The following is a 22,546-nucleotide window of genomic DNA, read 5'->3' on the forward strand; positions in this document are numbered from 1 at the left end:
GGGTATGATGCTCGGCGACATAGCGTAAATGGCGAAGAAATTAAGCAAAATGAATATTTAAAGAAATGAAAATAAACGGCGACTTTCCTTCATAGTAGCATGACCTTCCCGCCCGCAAATTGGCCACTTGATGTAAAGGTCGGTTGAAAACTACGTAACAGCATGACAAGATCAGATTTGCGAGTTTTTTTTCGTTTTCTAGACCGCCTACCTGGGATCGTATAGAAACACAACACGCACGCACAGACAACGGTAGTGACGTGGTCATAAATAAATAAAAAAAAAAGTCGGACAGAACGTGGACTCTCTATTTCGCTCTTGGGAGTGTTTTCGCCGTTTGATGAACGCAGCCATTAGTGCACTGCAAGAGGCTTCGAAAGACCCGGCTGTTAAGAACAAGAGCGGAGAAAGAAACAATAAGGTAGGCTGTGGTTCGTGATGCGCCGATCTCGCGCGAGGCCAGGTGTTCGGCGCTGGGCTGCCCTGTACGCATTAGCACGACGAATCGAGGGAGCGCGGAATGGCGCGCTTTGCGTGGCGGCGGCATCAGCGCCAGCTATATATGCGGGAGGGACGCGAGACAACGGGAACAAAACGTTGATAAGCATACACACACTCGAACGAAGCTAGTGCGGATGCACTGAAAGGAAATAGGCGCGCATGAACGTGCGCAACAAAGAGCGGAGCAAATGAAAAAAGAAAAGGGGAGTGTGTGCGAAATAAAAGAGGAAGCGAGTAGCGTGAGCGGCTGATCCCGCGAGAGAAAGAAGGCATAGCCCTGAAAAGGAAGGTTAAGCAAGCCGGCGTCGCTCGTTGTGTTCGGAGGGAGCACACCTGGCGCTCCGGAAAGAAAAAATATATATATATAATGCGTTGGTAGGAATGAAAGAAAAAGCCCAGAACAAGAAATAGAGAGAGAGAGAGAGAGAGAGAGAGAGAGAGAGAGAGAGAGCAATGCTGCCCGCTTACAACGCCCCTTTCCACCGACAGATGGCAGGTCAGTCACCGTTCGTTTTCGCGTCTCTTTCCTTTGTGCGTGCGTGCGCGTGTATGTGTGAGCGTGCCTTCGTGTTAGCGTGAGCACGCCGCTGATCTGCGGCTCGGCCGCTTGCCCTCTCCTTCCCCTCTGTCGCTTTCGCGTGGTCTTTTTTTTTTTTCTTCTCCTCCTCCCGCTGGTCGATTCCCAGAACTAACAGGATAGGCCGGGGCCCGCGCGCCCGAGCACGAACGCCGGATCACTGGCGTTTCCTCGCAGCCATCGATCCCCCTTCGTCCTCCTGTGCCTTTTTATTTGCGTCAGCGTCCAAATATTTGACCCGGAATAACGAAGCGTGGCGGCGGCGGGCGCTTAATGCAAGCACCCTTATTGGGAGCAGGAGGTCCGGTTTGCTGACGACGTGATGGATATGAAAGGATTGGACGCTCTTCGTTTGGAAGACACGTGCACCTAACCGGGGGGACGACGACGTGTTCGTTTCAAACTCGCGGAAAACTGGCCGATGCGTGCGTTGGGCCATGAGCTCAACTGGAAGGTTTCGGTCGCCCTCATTCTCCGTTTCTCTCTCTCTCTCTCTCTCTCTCTCCGTCTTCAATGTGACCGTTCCCGAGTTGTGGGGAGACCAGGTCGTTAGCGACGCGACACTACCGCCCCCATACCCGTTTGTCGAAGTGACGTTACGCATATTGTCGCGATACGACACGCCACGGAGTATATTGCGAGGCATTTACGTATATACTGCACGCCGACTTTGGGAAACGCAGCCATTAGTTCATAATCCGGGTTGAAGAAACGCGGATGCTCTCACTCATACGTATGCTCACTCCTCCACCGTACGTCTGGGGCGAACGTGCCGAAAAAGAAAAAAAATGATAATCCGTTGTCTTTTTTACTGCCTCCAGCGCTAAAAAGACAATTTGGGAGCGCAGGTTTCTTGTGTCCTTTCCATTGCGCCGTTTGGCCACCTTCTCAGCCACTGCTTACCCTCGTAAGAAGAAGTAAAGAAAAAAAAGAAAAAGAATTGCTCATCATCGTCTACTGAGTATCGAACTAGGGCTCCTGGAGCAATGTGAAGTCGGACGGGCACAACTCGCTATGGCGTTTCTTTTGAGCGGGGTTATGAGGTCGCAGTAGGTGATACTGTAGCGGGCAAAGTAGTGCTGTTGATGTTGAGAAGACAGCGTCGGCCGCGTAAGAGCGTGCTGCTGTGACACTGAGCTAGTTCAGAGCTGGAGGAATAGTTGAAATCTTAAGATCTCTCTCTCTCTCCCTCTTACGTTCCTTTTGCGATGTCACATGTCTTATATGGTGCACAGAGGCGATAGACGTGTGCTCGACGCCACAGTTTAGACTTTATTCTGGAGCATGAAGTCGCGGGACCGAATCCCTGCCACGGCGGCCGCACTTCGATGGGGGCGAAATGCGAAAACACCCGTGGTGTTTAGATTTAGGTGCGCGTTAGAGAACCCCAGGTGGTCCAAATCTCCGGAGTCCCCCACTACGGCGTGCTTCATAACCAGATCGTGGTTTTGGCACGTAAAACCCCATAATTTAATTTCTTTTATACTTTATTCTAGGGGCCATTATAGTATTGCCCGAACAACAAGCTGTATATAACCGATTTTTTAGGTCAGCCGGGGCGGTGCCTGTGTGTAGAGCGTACACGAGAAGCTGGAGGCGCCCTTCCATGCTGACGTCATGCATCCTCGTGTCTTCTCAATCTTCTCATTTGAACCATCACTGCTGCCAGTGTCCGGCAAACGCGTACCGCTAAGTATGTCCGGATGATCCGATTATAAAAACTGCTTTCTCAGAAGCGGCTCTCGTTTATTAAATGACGAGATCCTGTCCGTCATCTGCCTTGGCCGCCTCTCGCGCACGTGCTGCTTCGGATACACATGACCATGCCATCTAAGGTGCGTCGTTTCGTCGACTGCTTTGCAACGTTCCGCCGAGAACGCAATGCATAAGCGACCGCGTGCTCCCAACACACCCGTGGCTATTCAAGTACCACCGCGATTTCCGCCGTCACAACATTTGTGACTACTCTGTGCGAGCAACTGTTTTGTAACACGCTTCGTAATCCTTATCAGAAAGCGTGGCGATTTTAGGCATCGGCCACGTTGTCGCGCGTGTCTAGGTGAACGAGAACTGCGGCCTGCCAGCACCGCAGATGATGCCTTTTGGTGGAGGCCTGTCGGTAGTGTGGTGTGTACAGGGCGGCAGGCGTCGTAGTGCACAAACGGCCGCCCCTATCGCGCCGCCAGCCAAGCGATGCAACCAGATTGGACGAACGAGCTTGGGGACTATCATCGCCGCGCCGAGCTTGCCTCTCGCGCGGGACTCATAATGTGTGACATACCGCGGGGTGTGGTTTGCACGCGCGCCGGCAGGGGCACCGCGCGGTGTTCGGGAATAATCGAAGCGTGCGTTGGGATAATGAGGGTGATTTGGACCCGCGGCCGGACAGCGGCGGCGACCGTCGGCGGCGTTGTGGGCTTGACCGGCCGGCATAAAGCTCGGCCGGCCGTGGAACCTTATCGGCTGGCGCGGCCCCGCCACGCGAGATGTGCGCGCCACACGTTTCCCTTCACGCTCGACGAGGCCTGCTCGCAGGACCTGAGCGGCGCTGATAAAAGGCTCGTCTGTCGCCTCTTTGGGGGAATCGCTGCTGCGGGTTGTCACTGCGTTCGCCTCCTTCTTATTGCTGGCCGTCGCGCGACGGGCTATGCCGGTCACGCTGTGGCGGCGTGGGAAACGGCCCCGGCCCTTTTGTCGGGGTTAAGCACCGTGCTCGTTCGTCGTCGTTCACGCCGTATGCTGTGTGTATCGGAGTCGCGAATCGTTCGATCGCTGAACGCTTGCGATCGCTGCCCGTCCGCATTTTCTTTCTCTCCTCCTCCTCCTCCTCCTTTCTTCTTTTTATTCTCCCGTCTCGCGCGTCGATAGCGCCGGATTCATAAAACCGACAGCGTGACGACATTCTTGTTTTTTGCCCAGAGCCCCACTCGGGCTCTCTCATTCCTAAACGTCGCTTATCGTTACGGTCATCGCGTGGACTTGTTTTTCAAAACCAGACAGCGAACGCTCGAGCGAAGCATCTTGATCGAACACCCAGTGCGAGACCCTGTAATCCGAAAGCCCTTTTTTACTGCCTCCTCCTCAGTTGACGTGTTATCATCCATCTTATTCGGAATAAACCGAGAATGTTTATCCCTCCCCACCGTTTTTAACTGCAGCGCATGCGCCCAACGGAAGGCCGTTCGTTCACGGAGCTATGACACATCATGCAATTTTCGTGTTCACCTATACGAGTCGGCGTCCTCTGTGCACCTCCGTCAGATATTAGTGGGGGAAGTGAAATCTTCCCTCGCATTTCTGCAGTCGATAACCTGCCGAACGAAAAACAGCGTTTGAAAGCCTCCGTTAGAAGACAACTACCCATCGCCTTGGCGCTGCTAGCCCTGTACTGAGGGAATATATCCTTCTGAAATACGCCTAACTATCGCGCGTGCACCTTTCTTCTCATATGCACCGGCAAGTAACGCGAGTGCCGCCATGCTGGTAGGCCTACAAAACGTGTTCTTAAGGTAAATCACACTGAATCCGTGTTGCCAAATCTGCTGAGAAAACGACTGTGGGGGCCGGCGGATGCGTAACGCAACAACGAAAAAAAAAAAAATGTGTGCCTGTGCTCTCCACCGCGGAACACAGGAGCGTCTGTGGCTCGCGGCGATGAGTCATTGTATAACACGCTGTGCTTAGACTGCGTACTACATGCACATTAGGGCAAAGAAAAAAAAAAAAGCAGCTGCTTTCAGTACGTGTGGCACTGCACGCCGCGGCGACCCTCGACTTTTTCCGTAAGCAAAGCAGCGGCTACGCAGTGCACGCAGCGAATACAAATCGTGGATGCGCGTACAGTGCGTGGTCGTCGTCTCTAGGAGGGCATCACACTACAAGGAGCTGCGGTTAGGGGCTGTGGGGAAGAGTTGCGTAGCGTGCGGACACTCAACCTTGGCAGCGCTTCAAGAAGGAAGCAGCCGCGCTCATCTGCATTCACGTGGCGCTCTCTCTCGCGCGCTTCCTTTGACCCCCCTCCCTATCCGACCCCCCCCCCCCCGAGTCGTAATTTCTTCTTTTTTCCTGTACACGCAGTCGGATGCATGTGCGCGGGATAAAGGTGCGCGATAAACGGGTTGAGCCGCGAATTACGGGCGTTTTTTCTCGTTTGCCGGCGCGTGCGCGACGACACGCATGGGCGCCGTGTCACCTCGACTGGTGGCCGCACGGTGAGGGGGGGGGGGGGGGGGTGTGTGTTCTGCTTTTTTCTCGCCTCAGGCGCGCGAGCGCCGTCGTACGTCGCCGCGCGGACTACTAATTCATTTAAATGCTCGTGCGTGCGCTCCGCGGTAGCGTCATCGCTGCAGTGGACGTGTCACGTAAGTGGAAAGGTAAATGAAAAGGATGTCCCGACGGGCGGCGCCGCGAATTGCGTGGCCCGCTCGCCCACCTAGCTCCTTTTCTTTAGTTTCGATTTTTTTCTGTGTGTGCGTGTGTGTGCGTGCTTTGTTTCGATATATATACTTTGGGACGTTTTCTGGGCCGCGCGATCGTTCCGAGAAGCTACCTGCCCGACTCGTGCTTTTCGTGTCTTAACGCGACGCGGAGGTGAAGCGCTGCCCATGTGTACATCTCCGGCGTTCTGGCGACTGTGTCTCGCGCATTTCGAATGGCTGATAGTCATTAGGTATACGTTTACGGGAGCCCGATAAAGTCGGGTCGATTCGGCTTGAATCCGGTCGGTTCGGTTCATGTAGACGCTAGCGGCTAAGCGAGCGTCGAGGCGAGTTGTGATATATTTCGGACAATCGCGCACAAGTTCTCCGTGAACGCTGGCGAAAAGGCAAATAAATGCCTGACAAAGCGCCAGCTCAGTTGGGGACCCGCCTGCAAGGGCAGTGTTGAGGTGTTGACCCTCCGAAACCGGGTCGGGCGGGGTCAGCTCGACTTCTGATTTAGAAGTACTAATGGTTGGGCGTGTTGGTAATCCGTGCTCAAAGGAGAATGGCGCAAACGAACAGGGACAATATAGAAAGCACGGACGAGCGCTCGTCCGTGTTTTCGATCTTGTCTCTGCTCGTCTGCGCCATTAGTCTTGGACCTATGACTCGGGGCCTCGCGCGCAATTTGCAGGGGTTGCCCCAGTTCACAGCAGCGCTTAAAGACCCGATTTGATGTCCCGTGTGTGCGTGCTCAGTGGTGTCCTGCACGGGTGACTGCGCGTGCGCAAATCGGACGGAATCGGTTGTAGGCATATGCGCAGCATTGGTTTCGTGTAAATTATGAGGTGCGTATTTCCATTAATTTTCTTCTTCTTTAGAATGAAGTAAATGTCTTTAAAAGAATCGCAGTGTGATTGTACTTTGCCTGCTGCCAGCATGGATTTACATGCATGTACGTGCCTCGATGCTTTGAAACTCATTTGTGCTCGACCTGCCTTCTGCTTGTTGCATGCCTCGTCTTCTGCACGATGATGACGACATGCTTTCACTTATGTTCACGTGCGTTTATACTTATAAACGCACCATAAGTAGCGCAGAAAGATTATCTTGTTCTACATTAGTTGCACCCAGACGGGGGAGAAAACGGGGGCACTTTTTGTACGTGCTTGGTAAAGCTGACCGCATTCTCTCTAGCCATGACATACTCAATAATAATAATAATAATAATAATAATAATAATAATAATAATAATAATAATAAGAAAAGCAGGAACCCACTGTGAGACAAATTCTTTATCGTAACTTAGGCTGGTGCTGCTAAGCGGCTAGGATCGTAAAGCGGTCATTGTTAACATATAGCAGGCAACATAAACGACCACAATTAGCGACAACCCATTCACCTGCAGGGTCAGGGTACGAGCTATAGGTGGTATACATTGACGTCACTATGACCGCCATCTTGTGGTGCTAGCACGTCGAGATGCGGCGTAAGCAAGAAACGTGACAGCGAGACAGGCGCGTCTTACGCCGAGCGACAGATTGATAACCGCCATAACACGGTGAAAAACGGTCACCGTCCAAAAAAAGCAAAACGACGTACCCACGATGATAAGGCGCACTGACGTCATCGTGGCCGCCATGTTCGCTTACTAGCACGGTGAGAGGATGCGTTCGTGACGTCACGCGAATGCCGCCGCGCGTGCGCTGCTTTACAAACGTACCGAACCAGCGCGCTCGCACAAACTAACACGTCTGCTCTCCCGCTCTCCCCCACCACGCTTTTTCTCTCTCTCTCTCTCACACGCACTCTTGGCTGCTGCCTGTTGACACGTGCCCCTGCCGGTGTCTGTCGCTAACACAGCGGTCCTTCTATCGGCCCGATTTTGCGAGCCCACCCCTTTGCGGCGGCAGCAGCTTCAGGCTGGCAAGGGGCTGCTCGTTCGCTCGATCTCCGGCACGTGGTAAGTCGCGCCGCCGTGCTGTTGCTCCCGCAGGCGTGCGATGTGTCGGGTGGCTGCTTGCATTTCACGTGTTGCTGTTCTTGAATTGTGTGCTTAGTACCTGCTTCGGCCTTCACAGACATTGCAGCAGGGGGTACACATCTTACGTAATATAGCTGACACCGAAACAAACACACAAAGTGCGATAAAAATCATCATCCGACACTGCGTATACAGCTGAAGGTCGGAAGAACATTCCAGTCACTTAGGGTCCATGAGAGAGTGTATAAGCGCGACTGAACGAGGACATAGCAAGAAACAGATACACAGAGACAGCGCTTCACTTTCAACTATAGATTTTATTTTCGCACGCATCGATGTATATATACCGTACGAGCGGAAACAAACGTGACAGCAGAAAAAGAAAAGAAAAAGAAAACATTCAGTGGTGCATATCGATAAACCGCACCCGTGTGCAAGGCGCGGTGGAAACATATACGACAATTGTTACAAAGATAAACCGAGGAACCGTATCTCCTTTTCAGATAGCGACACTGAAGGCTTGCTCACGCACGTTTCCTGTAATTTCGCAATTTCGTAGGCTTCCACCATCTCCCTTGTCATGTTGCTTCGAGCCCTATACAGAATGGAAGTACTTTCAAACATGGGTTTGCAGGAACAATCTCGGCAATGAATACCCAAATGACCCGAGGTTACCCTAGTGACGTTATATCGATGCTCTTTTAATCTCTCATTGATGCATCATCCGGCTTGGCGAACATACGTTCTTCCGCACGAAATTGGAATGGCATAGACAACGTTATGAGTGCAAGTTACAAATTGTTTGCGATGCTGAGTAGGACATGCGTGCCTTTTGTTATTTTCAGTCTCTCAGTCGCACTTATACACTCTGTCATGGATTCTAACCAACTAAGCCGCCAACGTGTTTTAATCTTAGGCTCGGAGGAAAAAACAAACAACGCCATGCGCGTCACCTCTAAAAATTATATTTGTAAATTTGCGGACTGTACTACTTTCGAGATCTACGAGGGCGGTCTAGTATACTTTTGTCTGCCTATTCCTGTTTTCCAATAGTACAAACAGTGAAGCAAAAATTCAAGCTTTCTGCGGTCTCTGAAGCCGATCTTATGTAGATCATAGAAAATTATAAACTACCAATATGCTCACATTGTTTGGTGCAATGTTAGATCTGTTTGCATGTGTTTATCTCTCTCTCTCTTTCTGTGCGTTTTGACAATAAAGTGTCTGCCCTGTAGTGCGGAACTAGAGAAACGAAGCTATATAGCATAACTGGACGGTAGCTATGGACAAGGTAACCAGCGATGGCACTATAGCAAATGGCAAAAAATGAAAACAAAAGAGAAAATATTACTGTAAAATTCAAATGGCAGTGCACATGCTTTTCGAAGCCCGATCAGGATGTGTGAAAACGCGGTGTTATAGAAAAAAATTTCGCCGGTGCCGACTGTACATACGTATACATAGCGTGTGAAAAATAACGCAGAAACTATGGAGCACATTTTGTTGACCTGTTGCATTACCTTTCTAGAGGTAAATGAGGACGTCGTTACCCTCTCCCCGAGTCCGTGCGCTTCTGAAATACTAGAGGAGAGGTAAATGAATCTGGCAGTAGAGACTATTAAAAGACGTCTGGAGCATTGACGGCTGAAGGGCAGGTAACGCACACAAGGAAAATACGTTATGTCTGGGGGCCATAAATTTCTGTCGGATTTGACGGCTTGTTAAGACTAACCATGGGTCGTAAAGACCGATAATGAACGCAGAAAGGCAAAAATTACGAGCTTGGTGGCGTCAGCCATCGCCTATTTCAAAGGGCATGCTTAATATCAATTCATTCAAATAAGGATCGGCATTGGCCAAGCTGGGGAAGCCAGCATATACGAATGTGCGGTACTCCTTCGCCGTCTGCCGTCCACACGCTCTCAGAAACACTGCACAAACTATGGCGGAAATGTTTCAGAATGCGTTGAAAAAATACCTGCCTGAGCTGGAATAGCAATAGAACGTATAAGGAGTAGGCCTGGTGTAAGGGCCGTGCATTTCGCTACTATTTGCTGCGTCCCACTTCGGGCCGCCTCTGTGCGCCTCGTCGCTTCAACTCTGCATGCAGGGTTCTCTTGAAGAGGACGATACTTATTTTGAAGCGAGCAACGAAAATTTGTGAGATCTTTTAAATAGCGCGCTCTTGAACTTGCGCGTGAAAGTCCAGTACGCGTGTGGTGAACTTGGCGATTGTGCGCGTGGAAGCGAAAAAAGAGCAGCTGACAGCGCACGCATAGCGGCGGCAGTGACGCTGTAACCCTTGCGCAGATGCGCCCCCCCGCCTGGCCATGAGTGAGCGGCAGCCGACGACGGCGCTGCACGGCGGGCCCTTCGAGCCCGGACCGCCGCAGGGCCCCGCGCCGGGGCCCGGGCCGCCGACGCTGCTGGCGACCCCGGACGGCTGGCTGATGGGTCATAGTGGACCCTCGTACCAGCTGCTGGCGGCGCCGCAGGAGTTCGGGCATTTCGGGGCCCCGCCGCCGTTCGAGCCGCAGTTCAACAAGGTGGCTTTCCCCTTCCCGCCGGGTTTCGGCTTCGCGCCCAAGGAGCCCGACGACGGCGGCAAGGACGAGGGCCTCACGGCGCGGCTGATGGACAAGCCCGGCGACGGGTCGTCGCCAAGGGCCGGAACGCCCGCCGGCGGCGTCGGCTACCGTCCCTGGGAGCAGGAGGGCTACGAAGGCGCCCGGCCCGGCGACAAGGACCAGCGGCCCTTCAGCAACGGCCAGGACAAGGGCAGCGGTTCGCCGGGCCTCGGCTCCCAGGACAGCTCGCAGTCTAGCGAGCGCATGCCCACACCCGTGGACAAGATGGCAGCGCAGCACCCGGCGCCGCCGTTTCCGATGCAGCATCATCCCTTCGCCGACTTCCCCCCGCACCACGCGGTGTTCTTCGCGGCCGACAAGGGCTCCGGCGAAGAGCCGTCCTTCCAGGTGCCCTCCGTGTCGTCCACCACCACCCGGCACACGCTGCTCCAGCCCATGGCGCCCGCCTCGCACGAGCCCTGGGTGGACCAGCGCAACGGCCTGGCGGCGCCCCCGCCGCCGGGCACGCCGGACGCCATGGACAAGGGCACCAAGAAGAAACGCAAGCGCTGCGGCGAGTGCCCAGGCTGCCTCAAGAAGGATAACTGCGGCGAGTGCGGGCCGTGCAGGAGTGTGCGCAGTCACCAGATCTGCAAGATGCGGAAGTGCGATCAGCTCAAGACCAAAAAGGAGAAAGTGAGTAGCCGGGCTCTCGTTTCTGCCTGCTTATACTCGAAGTGCGCGCGTTTTGCGACGACGCGCATTTCGACTACTACGTGTACGGTTGCCTGTTCGACCAGGAGGCGCATGTTGCTGTTTGGCATGCGGGCAGCACCCGCACGCGGCCTCCCTGGTGCCGTTCTTTTATCGTGCGTCCAGAGATATACACGCTCCGCAATGAGGATCGCGCGGTTTATTCCGCCAGCGAACTGCCTGCGCCGCGTGGCACACATCGCAGGAGCGGGCCCGCGTTGCGTAAATATTATGGCTCGGTCGCCGCTCTGTGCGCTCGCCGAGGAAGGACGACGATTCCTCCGGCGGCGCCCAACGCTTTATGATGGGGGCCACGTGCTAGGAGCGCCCTCTCGCGCAGGGCTCCTTGCGTTCTTCGAGTATTTGCATCGAGAGTCGTGCGTAACCAAAGATCCGCAGTGCCTTAAGAAGGGGGGAAAAAGAGGGAGGGGAGGCGGGTTAGTAAGAGTTCAGAGCGCTTTGGCGCAAGTTATGCACCTAATAGAGTATTTTAGAATAACTTTACCACGCTCTGCGGTGTTTACAGCTCATGCGCCGTTGGGTGAAATCGGTAATGGCAGAACTGTTACCGTGCGCTAAACTAATCTAATCAAAGCAGAGTTTGTGCCATAGCCGCTGTTCTTTCACCCCGAGAAACAAGCAAGATCTGTCCGAAACTCGTGAGCCCCTGTCATCGCAATGAAATCTGTAGTGCAGCTGAGTTTTCCCCTGGCGCACGCTCCAAACTAAAGCGAATTTAGCATGCGCTCTTAGCGCCATACATAAGCCAGAAATCCTGATCCGAACCCAAAGCCGAATGATATATATATATATATTCAGAAATACTTGCGAACCTTTCCGAGCTGCTGCCCTCTATTTTTCTCGTTTCGGCCACGGCGAGAGCCGTCGTGTCTCGGGAAGGGCTTTTGTGTATGCGCATTATTCATGTCGTGACAAGAAGCGTAATAGAGGGCGCCTATAAAGCACAAAGGAACGGTGACGTCAGAGCCTGCCCCCCCCCCCCCCCCCCCCTCCTCCCGCATGAGCAATGCGCCCCAGCTGTTCTCCAGAGCGGAGAGAGACTACCGGCCGGCGGGATGTATACCCGTGCGCGCACTCTAGCGTCTCTCGCCCTCTCTTTCTCCAAAGTTTTTAGAGCGATTCCTTTTTCGTTGTTGATGTTATAGCGCCTCTTTCGCGTTGTCGCTCTTTTCCCCGCTAGCTCCCGCAGAAAAGTATAGAGACGTGCTCATTTCTTTAGCGCAAGTTTTCGGGAGGTTAGGCTTGAATGGGCAGATAATATCAATCAGCGGGTCTGCGGCTCTTGTCATTACGGCGTGCTCGAGCGCAGACGCGCGCGTGCGGTTGCAGCGTTTTTTTTTTCTATTTTTAATTCTTTTTTTACTATTATTATTTCGATAATGGGTCCGTTATTGATCATCGTCGTAGGCCGTGGCCTCCGTTCCTCGCCGTGTGTAACTAATGGAACCACAGCGGCGCGAACAAAACCGCCACTTTGCGGAGCATATGGCGCCCGTTTCCGGTCTCCAGCTCGCTCGGTTGCCCGGATGTGTGCGCGCATTCGCGTCGCCGTTGTGCGAAGCTCTCCAGATCCTCCTTCCTTCCTTCGCACAGGCGAGTGTCTGCCAGGAAGGGGGGGGAGCGAACCGACAGACGAGTCTCGGCCCGACGGCTGTGCGGTGGGCCATTGCGGCCGGATATTTCCTAAACATCGCGTTTACTGCAAGGGGGCATATGACCAGCGCGGAAACTTCCGGCTACGTATGCACAGCCGCGGCGGCACAAAGATCGCCGGCCTGCTCCATTCAGCGGACAGGGAGATGTTAACGACGCGGCGTCGTCCGCAGGCGTGTTCATACAGTACCGCAGCCGTACTGCTCACCTGCATTACCGTACTACTGCAGTATTACTACTGCACACTGTGACATCGCCGAACCGCGGAGGTTTTACCGATGCGGGTATCAATATATTTGATATGATATGGGGAATAAAACGTCTACACTGACGATGCTTCGTGCTTGCGCCTGCTTCCGCATGCGTGAGAGGCTGGTACTTTCCTCTTTGCCAACTATGCGTCAGCGCAGTCTTCTGAGACCTTCCGAAGGTATGCGATGACTTATTGTCGTATGCAGCAAACAGAATGAAAAAATGGCTGTGGCTTAGGTAAGGTTAAGCCCAGGATGCGAAGCATACTAGCCTTTATTTTAGTTGTTGAACCACTGTTTAGCCTGGTGAACTGCTGTTGCTTGGCTATATTTGGTTCGGCTAGACGAAGAAACAACTCATGCATTACTTCTTCGCCTTCAAGAGTGGAACGCGACAGCGTTCCCGTCGACCCGCCAAGGGGTGTAAGACAATGGGCTACAGGGCAGCGACTACGCGCCCCGCATTGGACGCGGTGAGCGTTGTTAGATATGGAGCTGGTTCCTGAGGCTACTTCGAGTTCCCCAAACCGCTTCGAGTGGCAGCACAGCTAATTGAGGAATGCGGAAGCAGGAAAGCGCATTCCAGAGAAGCGGCCGAGCAAACAAGTTTAAGGCAACAAGTTCGTGCGTCGCCGGGATTAGAAGGGGGCCTGGGACAATGGAGCGCAATCGACCCCCTTCGTCTTTGAAGAAGGCTGTTGCCACCGCTGCGGAGCCGAGTCGCCGGGATTAGCAGGTGGGCATCCGACAATGAAGCAGGTGCACGAGCGCCCTCCCCGCTCCTTCTCCAGCCTACAAGTGGATTACCAGTCTGCGTGGCAAGACCGCAGAGAGCCCCGACAGGTGTGCCACGCGACACGGGCGCCTACCATTGGCTGCAAGTGGCGTCATCGGAGTGGACTCTCCCATTGGTCAAACATGACGTGACTTGCAGTGCTCGAAGGGCTTATAAGAAGCCTTCCAGAGAGACCTGAGGATTCTGGGACATGCCCTGATTCCCTGTTTCACCTCTCTCGAACTTCTTGCCGCGGGCCGCAGCGTCCGAGTTGCTGCCGGCCCGTAATGACAGTACGCCTGTTACTTGACGCTCTCGTCCCTGTATATATGTAGAATAAATCCCTCCCAAGTTTGTGGGTTTCCATCCTCGAAGTCCCGTCCTCCAACCCCTACAGCGTCGAGCAAAGCAGCGTTCGGCGCGGCAACGAAATGTGCGCCTGAGCAAGAGACGCACGCCTTAGAAACAGCGCGTTTCTAAGGCAACACCGCATTCACTAGAGGCGCTTTTGTACCGCTTTGAAGCGTTGTACTCGTGGCTCAGTGGTAGCGTCTCCGTCCCACACTCCGGAGACCCTGGTTCGATTCCCACCCAGCCCGTCTTGCAAGAGTTGAGCCAAAGCCACTTCTCCTCTGTCGTGACGTCACGGTGTCACGTGATTTCATGGTCACCGCCGCGCCTGAGGAGCTGGGTTGAGCCCTCGTAATATGCTTCGCATAAAAATAGTAACAAGTAAAGCTTCGTAACACCGGCACCTGAAGTGACTCCAGAACGAGAGTGACCGGACAATGGCACCCCCCCCCCCCTCGCAACATTGTACAATTCTTCACACTCCTATCTATAGAGTATATTCAGGCGTTTTGTTGTAGCGCAAAGTGAAGGGATATTTTATAACTTGGTTTCCGAAATTGAAATACAGCCCTTGCGCACGGTTTCGGCTCCATGAACGCTACTCACGCAGTGTTAAAGCACCATATAAAATGAAAGCAGCAGCTGTTGTCGGATTATACACTTTCCTTTGATCTGCAGCGGCACTGCTGAACGTTCAGACGGAAGTGTGGTAATCTGGCGCCCTCCACGTTTCCACCGGCTTCTGGCAGCTGCATAATAACCGGTCGGGCGAGCCGCCGCTATTATCGAGCTCGCTCGATAAGACCGTGCTCGACATAAGTTGCGAGTCAACTTCTGGCGTGCCCCCAATGAACACGATTGTCGGGAATTTATTCCCAAACCCAGGTGTGCACGGCTTGTTAGGAGTCCCTTAACATTACGCGTTCGAAGTCTGAATCTGGTCTGGGCCTTTCGGGCTGTCAGAGCACCGAGGCTTCTTGTAATGTTCGGTTTCTGTGAAGTTCTCTTCTGTTCTGTAAACCGCTCGCCCATTGAATGGAAAAACTCGTTTCTCAAGCCATCATTATGGTTCAGAGCGGCCGTTGGAAAAAAAAAAGAAAAGAAAAAGCTCGTCCGGCAGTTTCTCACAGGCATGTATGCGATCCCTTGCTCCCACCGAATGCGACGCTGATGCCCCATGCAGGTACGATTTCCAGCACGATTTAGGCGGATGATAGCTTCTGGGCGTGTGAGAAATCGTGCATCACTTTGATTCCGCGCGTCCCGGCTACGTTTCGTTCGAATAGCCGGTCTGAATGAACGCGGCCCTGTCAGAAGCGCTTACTAAGCATTTCGTGCTGTTCCTGACTATATGGCGTACTTCTCGCGCTAAGCGCTTTTACTCTTAATTTTAGCGCGAACGCAGCACTTGTAGTCATAGCACGTGCCCGTCGCTGTTGACGATACGTTGGCGTAGCCTTCAACTGGGCGGACATGCAGGCCCAAACGCAGTCCTTTCCGCACGACAGCTCCCGAGCTGTGGACCGAATACTTTGATTTCTTTTTGTTGGGCCCCTGTAAGACTTTATAGAAACAATATTGGCGACGTGTTTCTTTCGTCTAGGCTTCGGAAACCGGATACTTAAGTGCGTCAAGATTTCTCGGTCTCTCGGCGACAGCCACGGTAGCACTCCTGACGCATGTGCGCCAGGTGTGACGTCAATCTAGAAGTACTTGGAGAATGCGAGGCAGCGCCGCTTTTATTTTTTTGTGGTGTCCCGTAGAACGATTTTGGAGAGAGGTGCTTTTGTAGGCTCGCTACCCGGTGGCGCGGTGTTGCAGGGCTTGCGTCGGGGCGCCCAGTTGGAGGTTGCAGGGTGAAACAACGCGAGAACGCGCGTGTCTCTTTTTAAAAGAAAACAAATGAACCGTGTGCGACGAGGGCTTTTAATCGCTTTCCACCACTGGCAAAGGCAACAGCGCCCCTGCAAAGACGCGTCGGCGTTCTGACTCCCCCCTCCCCGTTGGTGCCTGTAAAAATAGACTTGGCGCGCGGCTCCGTTATCGCGGCTCCGCTGCACACCGGCAATGCGTGTGTCGCCTGGCTGCCTTCTTGCGCGGCGGCCGCAGCAGCAGCGTGTGCTCGTCTGGGGGTGCGCACACGCCAGCGGACGCGGTCGTCATAAGGTTTCCCGCAAAAATCGCTATACGGGGAACTCTGTCGCCATAGTGGCTACGGAAGCAGCTATACTATCATGGGGGTTCAGCCAGCATGGGAACGGTGGCCAGCGCCATGAATTTGCGCAAACTTAATTCCTTTGGCTTCGAACAGCTTTGGGAGATTGCAAATTGATGCTTTTCGACAACGTATTGTATCGCAATGTGCGAGAATTCGCAATCGGCTATGTGCAGAGACTAATTGCCTTGTTTATAAAAGTGTGAGTGCTCGGAAATGAGAGCGATGAGGCGCAATAAATAGCCTTGCAAGAACGTTTGAAGCCACGAGCACGGAGATTAGACAAATGTGTGCGCTAATCATCGTTCCCGGGATAACGGATCGTTCGCAGCGCCATATATAGTTCCCTCTAGTAATTTACGTAGGAAAATCTGTGGGTGTCGCCCCCCGCCACCGCTCGACGCGCGCCTCTGCGATTCTCTCGTGGTCCCACGAGGAGAGGTGGTACAATGCCGAGGGACACTGAGCTCTGTCTACATATCCCTGTTCCTTAGCGGGGTTACCAATGCCAGCGCGCACCTTCGCAAATGGTGTTGCACATTTAATTTTTTGTCCTCTCGAAGAAGAGGAGAAATAGAGCTCACTTTATTACTTTTTTCCCCTGCCAGCGATGACGGGAACACGCAATACAGTTGCGGAACATTTGCGAGCTTGGGAACTGACACACGTGAGTGCCCCTGATGAAACCGTTGACTTCCTTCGTTTTTTTTTCTTTCTTTTTTTTCTGTCCTGGAAGCGCATGCTTCAGGAACATGTTCGCATTGCTTCGTCTGGCCAAACACGGCGTCGGCACCGTGTCTCACTGGTCTGCTTTCTTTCTTTCCCCTCGTGGACGTTTTGCCTTGTTAAACAAGGTTTGCGTAGCGCGGTCTGTCGTCGACAGGTTATTGTTCCTCCTACAGCGTTCTCGCGCAGGAGCGTGACCGTCTCACTTCGGTTGTCGTCGAACGGAAGAGGCGCAGCGAATGAGCGACGCTGCGAACCCTTGGCGTCGACAAACTCCGTTGTCTACAAAGAAAGGCTGGCGCGTTTGGCAACACAACGACGAGTTAGGGTTAGGTGCAGTCAGTGGACTGGACGCAATCTTCGGGCTTGTTCTTCGCCCGTTAGGGTGCAAAAAAAAAAAAAAAGGAGAGAGAGAGAGAGACACCGTTGTCGCCATCACGCCCTCGAAGAGCTTTAGTATGGTTAAAAAAAATTAAACTCACCCTTGTCCTTTCCTTCGTAGTTAGTCGGAGTGCAGGCGCTGAAGTCAAGAACAAAAACCGAAATTCCAATGAACATTTTTAAATACCACTAAGAAGAGAGAGAGATCACTCGCAAAGAAAAACAGTAAGTTACGACTGGAACAGAGGAGACGCGCGGGGTGCTAACGCTGAGAATGCGAAAGGGCAGCAGGTCATTTTCGCGACTCACTTTCGGAGGAGGGAGGGAGAGAGAGCGTCGAGATCAAGAGGCGGATATGCGAAGTCTCTCTCCGACCGTTTGATATCGAGCGTGGCTCCCGCTGCTTGCCCCCGGCAAATTGCTGTCTCAGGTTCTTTTTCCCAGAAGTCGGGAGTGGTTCGCTCGCGGCGGGCGAACAATGCCGCTCGGTTTTCTCTCGCGCGGCCCGAGTCGAAGGAGCGGAGGAAAGTTTTGGGGAGGGGGGGGGGGGAGTGAGGGACTCTAGGGGGGAGGCGACTAGGCGTGTGTGCTTGCGGAAGGGAAGGGGTCGGATCTCGACCCTGTTTTAATCGAGCGATTCCGTACTTCGGTCACTGTTGCGGCGGTGAAGTCCTCCCTGCGTTTATTTACTGTAATGCTGCTGCTTAAGAAAATGGCGGCGAGTTGGAGCACTCGAAATGCTTTCTTTTGCGTACTTCTGCCGCAGACGTCTTTGCGACGCATTCCCCCACTTTATCGTTGCCCTCATCGTGCTGTCACGGGTATGCTGCGAACTGTTGGTACACAAATTCTGCGCGGCGTGTAGCGAATGGCGACAAGGAGATGCCGAACATGCTGGCACTGACAAACGAGTCCAGTAGCCAAGTGCAGCACCCTGTACTGGTTGAGAAAGAAGCGTGTAAGTTGAATGGACCTTAGGCTTTCGGAGCGCGCGTCCACAACAAAGATGCATTATTGTACACCCGGAGGTGCGCGAGGGCTATGTTGCCCAGCATGCGTACACCGATGAGAATTTTGAGACTTGTCAATATAAGAAGCTAGTGCGAGCCGCTGCACTCTCAGCAGTTGACTCCAATAAAAAAAAAAAAAAAAATCCGATGGAAGAGAAACATGGGCTCGCGTTAAAGGAATATATCGGCTATCGTGCGAAAAGAAAGGACATGCGTGCGTCCGGTGGCCGGCGGCTCTTGCGTAACTTTCTCGCTTCACGGTCCGCGCGCAGCTGCCGGACTTGTTCGACAACCCGGAGCGTACTTCCTGGCTCGCACGCTAGGCGGGTTTGCATAGAGTCCGGTAGTGGCGCCAGCCTGCAGGGATTTCTCTCTCTGTGCGGCTCTGGTAACTCCGGTAGCAACTGCATGCGGTGAAGGAACCTCGCGTTCGATCAACGTCTCGCGCGGCCGGCGTCATCAACACGAGCGCGGCACAACGTGCACCGAGACAGACAAGGCACCGATGTTGTTCCCTTTAGGCCTGGCGGGAGGAGCTGCCGGGCCCGGCACTGTGTGTGTGCGCGCACGTGCGTGCGTATGTGCGTGCGAGACGCGCCTGGCAGGTCCAGTTTCCGTGCTGGCTGTGCGTGCGGTGTGAGTGCGCTGCGCTCTCCGTCCCGTTGCGGCGGCGGGACCGTTTCTTCTTCGAGAGGCTGCGATGCGTCCAGATGTGCGCCTCAGCTCACGCTTTCCTGTCTTTCTTTTTCTTCTCGGTTTGTTTATGTTATTTGCTTTTTCGCCATACTCCACTTTCTGCCCTCGTTTCCCTTTGCGCGCGCGTCGGCTGCGAGCGCCTTCTGGCGGCCATCTGTCCCTTCGCAGCGGTGTGGCTCAATAGGCGGCGGCGCGTGCGTTAGCGCGCATGCGTGCGCACACGCCGGACGGCCGCGACTGTGCTTCGCTGCTTGCCTCCCTCGTCTCCCCTCCTCCCTTTTGTCTGCGTACCAGCATGTGGTCTCTACCGATGGAGAGGGAGCGTACGCTCCACCGGTTCCTCCTGATGCTCTAATGCCCGTGATGAGCCTGAGCGTTGCTACTTCCGTTCATCGCAAGAGTGGCGCCCACCTTGCCGCACGCTGTGCGATTCTTTTACTGTTTGCGAAATTTGCTTCCACCTCCTCCCGTGGCTCGTTCAATCACGAAAAAGATATATAAATATATAGAAAGAAAAGAAACACTACGGGTTGCACTGGAGAGCGCGCTTGATAGTTGCTGCACCGCTGATGAGCGCACATTGTGTCAATCCTGGAAACGCTTGTGTTTCGTGCTTCTGTGTGTTCCACCTTGTTTGTTGAAAGTAACGCCTATCATTCTGACAAACACATAGATCCTATCGTCTTGTTTTAACGACAAGCGAATTGTTATTTCGAGTTTCGAGGTTCAACTTCGAGCTTTCGTGACTTCAGGATAAGTACAAACGAATGTGGGATATGTCGCACAAAAGCATAGTGTGCGTACGGAGGTCCGTACCGCATATTTCAGGGACCGCCGCCAAAGCTCGAGGACGAATCGGTGGCGGACCCTTCCCCATTCTCGTCCTTCGACCTTGATTTGAGCTGGTGTCTATCCTCCAGTTTCTCGTAATACGCTCGGAGGAAAATAAGATAAAATATAGGATCACAGGCAGCGCACGCGATATCCCGCCTCTCCTCCGACAGATTCTTGTATGACCTTCAGATGCCGCCTCCCGCGAACGCGCACAGAAGGGGTGATCTGATAACCGCGTCGTTAAACCGCCGTTAACACTTATAGGCATCTCAAGGTAGTCGCGAAAGCTGCCGCCATGCCGTCAAGGAAGGCGCGTGCGCGGACAACTGTACCGTTTCACTCGTTAATTCCCTACGGCTGTACGTCTGACCTGCTCTACACTCGGCAGCTTTCTCGACATTCCTTTCGAACAGAAGCGGGAGACACATGGTGCGATTTTACATCCGATCCGTCGCACGACCATTCCCACCGACAGACGCACTCATCAGATTCTCAACACGTTCGGACGCATGCAGCGTTGGATCGCACGCCGCGCTTGCTGGATGTAGCGCGCTTGCCGCGTCGGACGGACGGCCCCAGCCAATGACAGCGCCGCTATCGTGTACGTCATGGCCACGTGGCACTCTCAGCGGGGCGGGGCCGGCGAGCTTCTCGCCGTTCCTATCGTCCGTGCGCATTCCAACTCCCCCCCCCCCCCCCCGCGGGTTCAGACGGTGGGTTCGTTCGCCGCTGGCGGCGGCACAAAAGGATCGTCTGCAATTTGTGTCACTTCTCTACCTCGAAAGTGTGCCCGTGATAAAACGTTGCACGAAATATATAGTGAATAGTTGGCGTGATTTCGACTCGCAAACTGTCAGCGCTGCCGCCGCAGCGATCGTCTTTGCGCAGCGGCTCGCGTCTTTTCTCATCGCTACCATCGGCGTTGGGAAACCGAATTATATTTTCACTTAAGAGCTACATAAATATGAAGCCATTGATTGCGTTGATGAATACAGGCGCATTTTTACGAGCTCTGGACTGATCGCAAAGGCCGTCGGCCCCGGATCCGACGGCCACCGAGCTAGGCCTACATATCTCCCAGCAATCGCCATGCAGCCCGTCTGGCGTGCTCGTTCGCTATACCGTCGGCGTCTATAAAATCAAATGTATTGTTGCAACTTAAGCGCGACATAATTGTGTACACGTTGTGCGGACCAACATAGGCGATTTATTACAAGCTGCTTGCGGTCGTGTCGCAAGCGCCACCAGTCTCGGATTCGACGGCCCAGCGAGCTATATAGGTCTGCCGGCTGCACGCCACGGAGCCGATACTGCGGACGGGGCCCTGCGGAAACGCGTCTATATCCGCGTTTACGTGAATGCGCCAGCGTTTACATGTAGCGCAGTACCCTTGGTGCGATGGTTGCGGTACGCGTTGTCGCACGTTGAAGGCAAAGCAGAGCTTCCGGCGTCGCCATCGGGGTCGCCATTTTGTCGCCGATCTTGCTGTCCCGCAGCTCGGCTAACTCGGCGAGAAGCACTAGATGCGCAGCAAATTCCCTTCCCATAATTCGTAATGCGATGCGAGCGCGTTTACTTGCACTCCGAAAGTCGACTTACCCTTCTCAATCCACCCCTGTCTGGCGCATCAATGTGACAAGCTTTCCTAGCGCATTAGCCCAGTTTACACGGATACTATGCGCTAGAAAGTTGATGTGATGCAATGCGATGCGCCGATTGGCGCGTTCATGTACACGCGGCTTATGCTGCTCCCACAAACGTTTTTTTTATTGGATTCGTTTGTGTACTACGATATAGCTGTGCAAAGGCGTTTGTTTTCACTTTCTTTGCGAAGTTGCGCAGCTTTACGAGCGTCCTCGCAGGGGCGTCGGTTCTGTACGCAGCTGCGCGCTGCTTGCTCGTTCGCACCATGTGTCCCGAATCGTCGTATGCGGCAAGTCGGACACGACGCGCCGCACGACGGATCGCGCGCAAAATCGCACCAGATGTCTCCCGCTTTACTCTGCATGCAAGCAACCAAGACAACCTCCTGCAAATGCCATTCATTTGCGCATTGCTTTCGCGAGTATCCCCGCATCTCACGGGGGCGTATCAAGGGGCGTAGGCGTCTTTCTCCTGCCGCATGTGTTGGTCGCGGGTCTCAAGAGTTCTCGGAAGCTTGTCCAGTCGAATGCTTGAGCGTGCATACTGGTTGCTCGCCCCGTCATCCTTTTTTCTCGTGCGCTTCTTCTCACGCTTCGCTCTCTCTCGTCATTTCTAATCAGCCGTCGTTTTTATTTTCGAAGAAACGCCGTAGCGTTTTAACGGACTGCGCAGAACTCGGGCCATGGAAATTGCTCTTCATTACGACAGGCGCCGTCGCTTCGGGTTGGACTCCGTGGCGTCGCGGGGCGGAACGGTCTCGCGTGCTCTCTCTCTTTCTCTCCTCCACACCCTCAACTTTCCTCTGCTCTTCAATCCGATGGGCTCTTCACAATTGGGACAAGCTCTGGAGGCACTGTAGAGCTATTTGTTCAAGCAGAATGAGGGCTCGACGTCGCCTTATTTTGCCAGTTTGGCTGACGCCCCCGTTTTTTTTTCTCTTCTGCTTTAATCAGGACATCAAGCACGCATATAGTGCAAGCTCGCGCCTTCTGCGCCATTACACAAACTTTTCGTCTCGCGCGAGATTATTCTGAACTCCAGTACGGCGTTCCCTAGCGCTGCAATCGCACGAGCACCGTTTTGTGCTGACGAGTAGCAAGATCACCAAAATGCATGTCCTTGCTCGCCATGTTTCTTTTTTATATATATGAGTCCCCGTCCCTCTCCTCTAAGCGATGACCTAGTC

At 53.7% G+C, this 22,546-nt stretch overlaps 1 protein-coding gene across 14 annotated transcripts in view; it reads left to right on the forward strand.

Annotated features, from left to right (window-relative positions):
- The window catches only part of Tet (Ten-Eleven Translocation (TET) family protein), a 220,285-nt gene that overhangs the window by 81,984 nt on the left and 115,755 nt on the right, over positions 1-22,546 (forward strand). For 5 of the 14 annotated variants that reach the window (XM_065452040.2, XM_065452032.1, XM_065452039.2 and 2 more), the window contains exon 2: positions 9,794-10,746. In XM_065452040.2, the coding sequence (XP_065308112.1) occupies positions 9,814-10,746 (933 nt within the window). In that variant the 5' untranslated portion in view covers positions 9,794-9,813. Of the gene's footprint in view, positions 1-5,297; positions 5,452-6,208; positions 6,348-7,362; positions 7,463-9,793; positions 10,747-22,546 lie in introns of those variants that run through there. The other 9 variants (XM_065452030.1, XM_065452042.1, XM_065452045.1 and 6 more) reach the window with 7 other exon arrangements.

The sequence above is a fragment of the Dermacentor albipictus genome, chromosome 1, assembly GCF_038994185.2.
Source record: "Dermacentor albipictus isolate Rhodes 1998 colony chromosome 1, USDA_Dalb.pri_finalv2, whole genome shotgun sequence".
In the NCBI taxonomy this organism is placed as follows: domain Eukaryota; kingdom Metazoa; phylum Arthropoda; class Arachnida; order Ixodida; family Ixodidae; genus Dermacentor; species Dermacentor albipictus.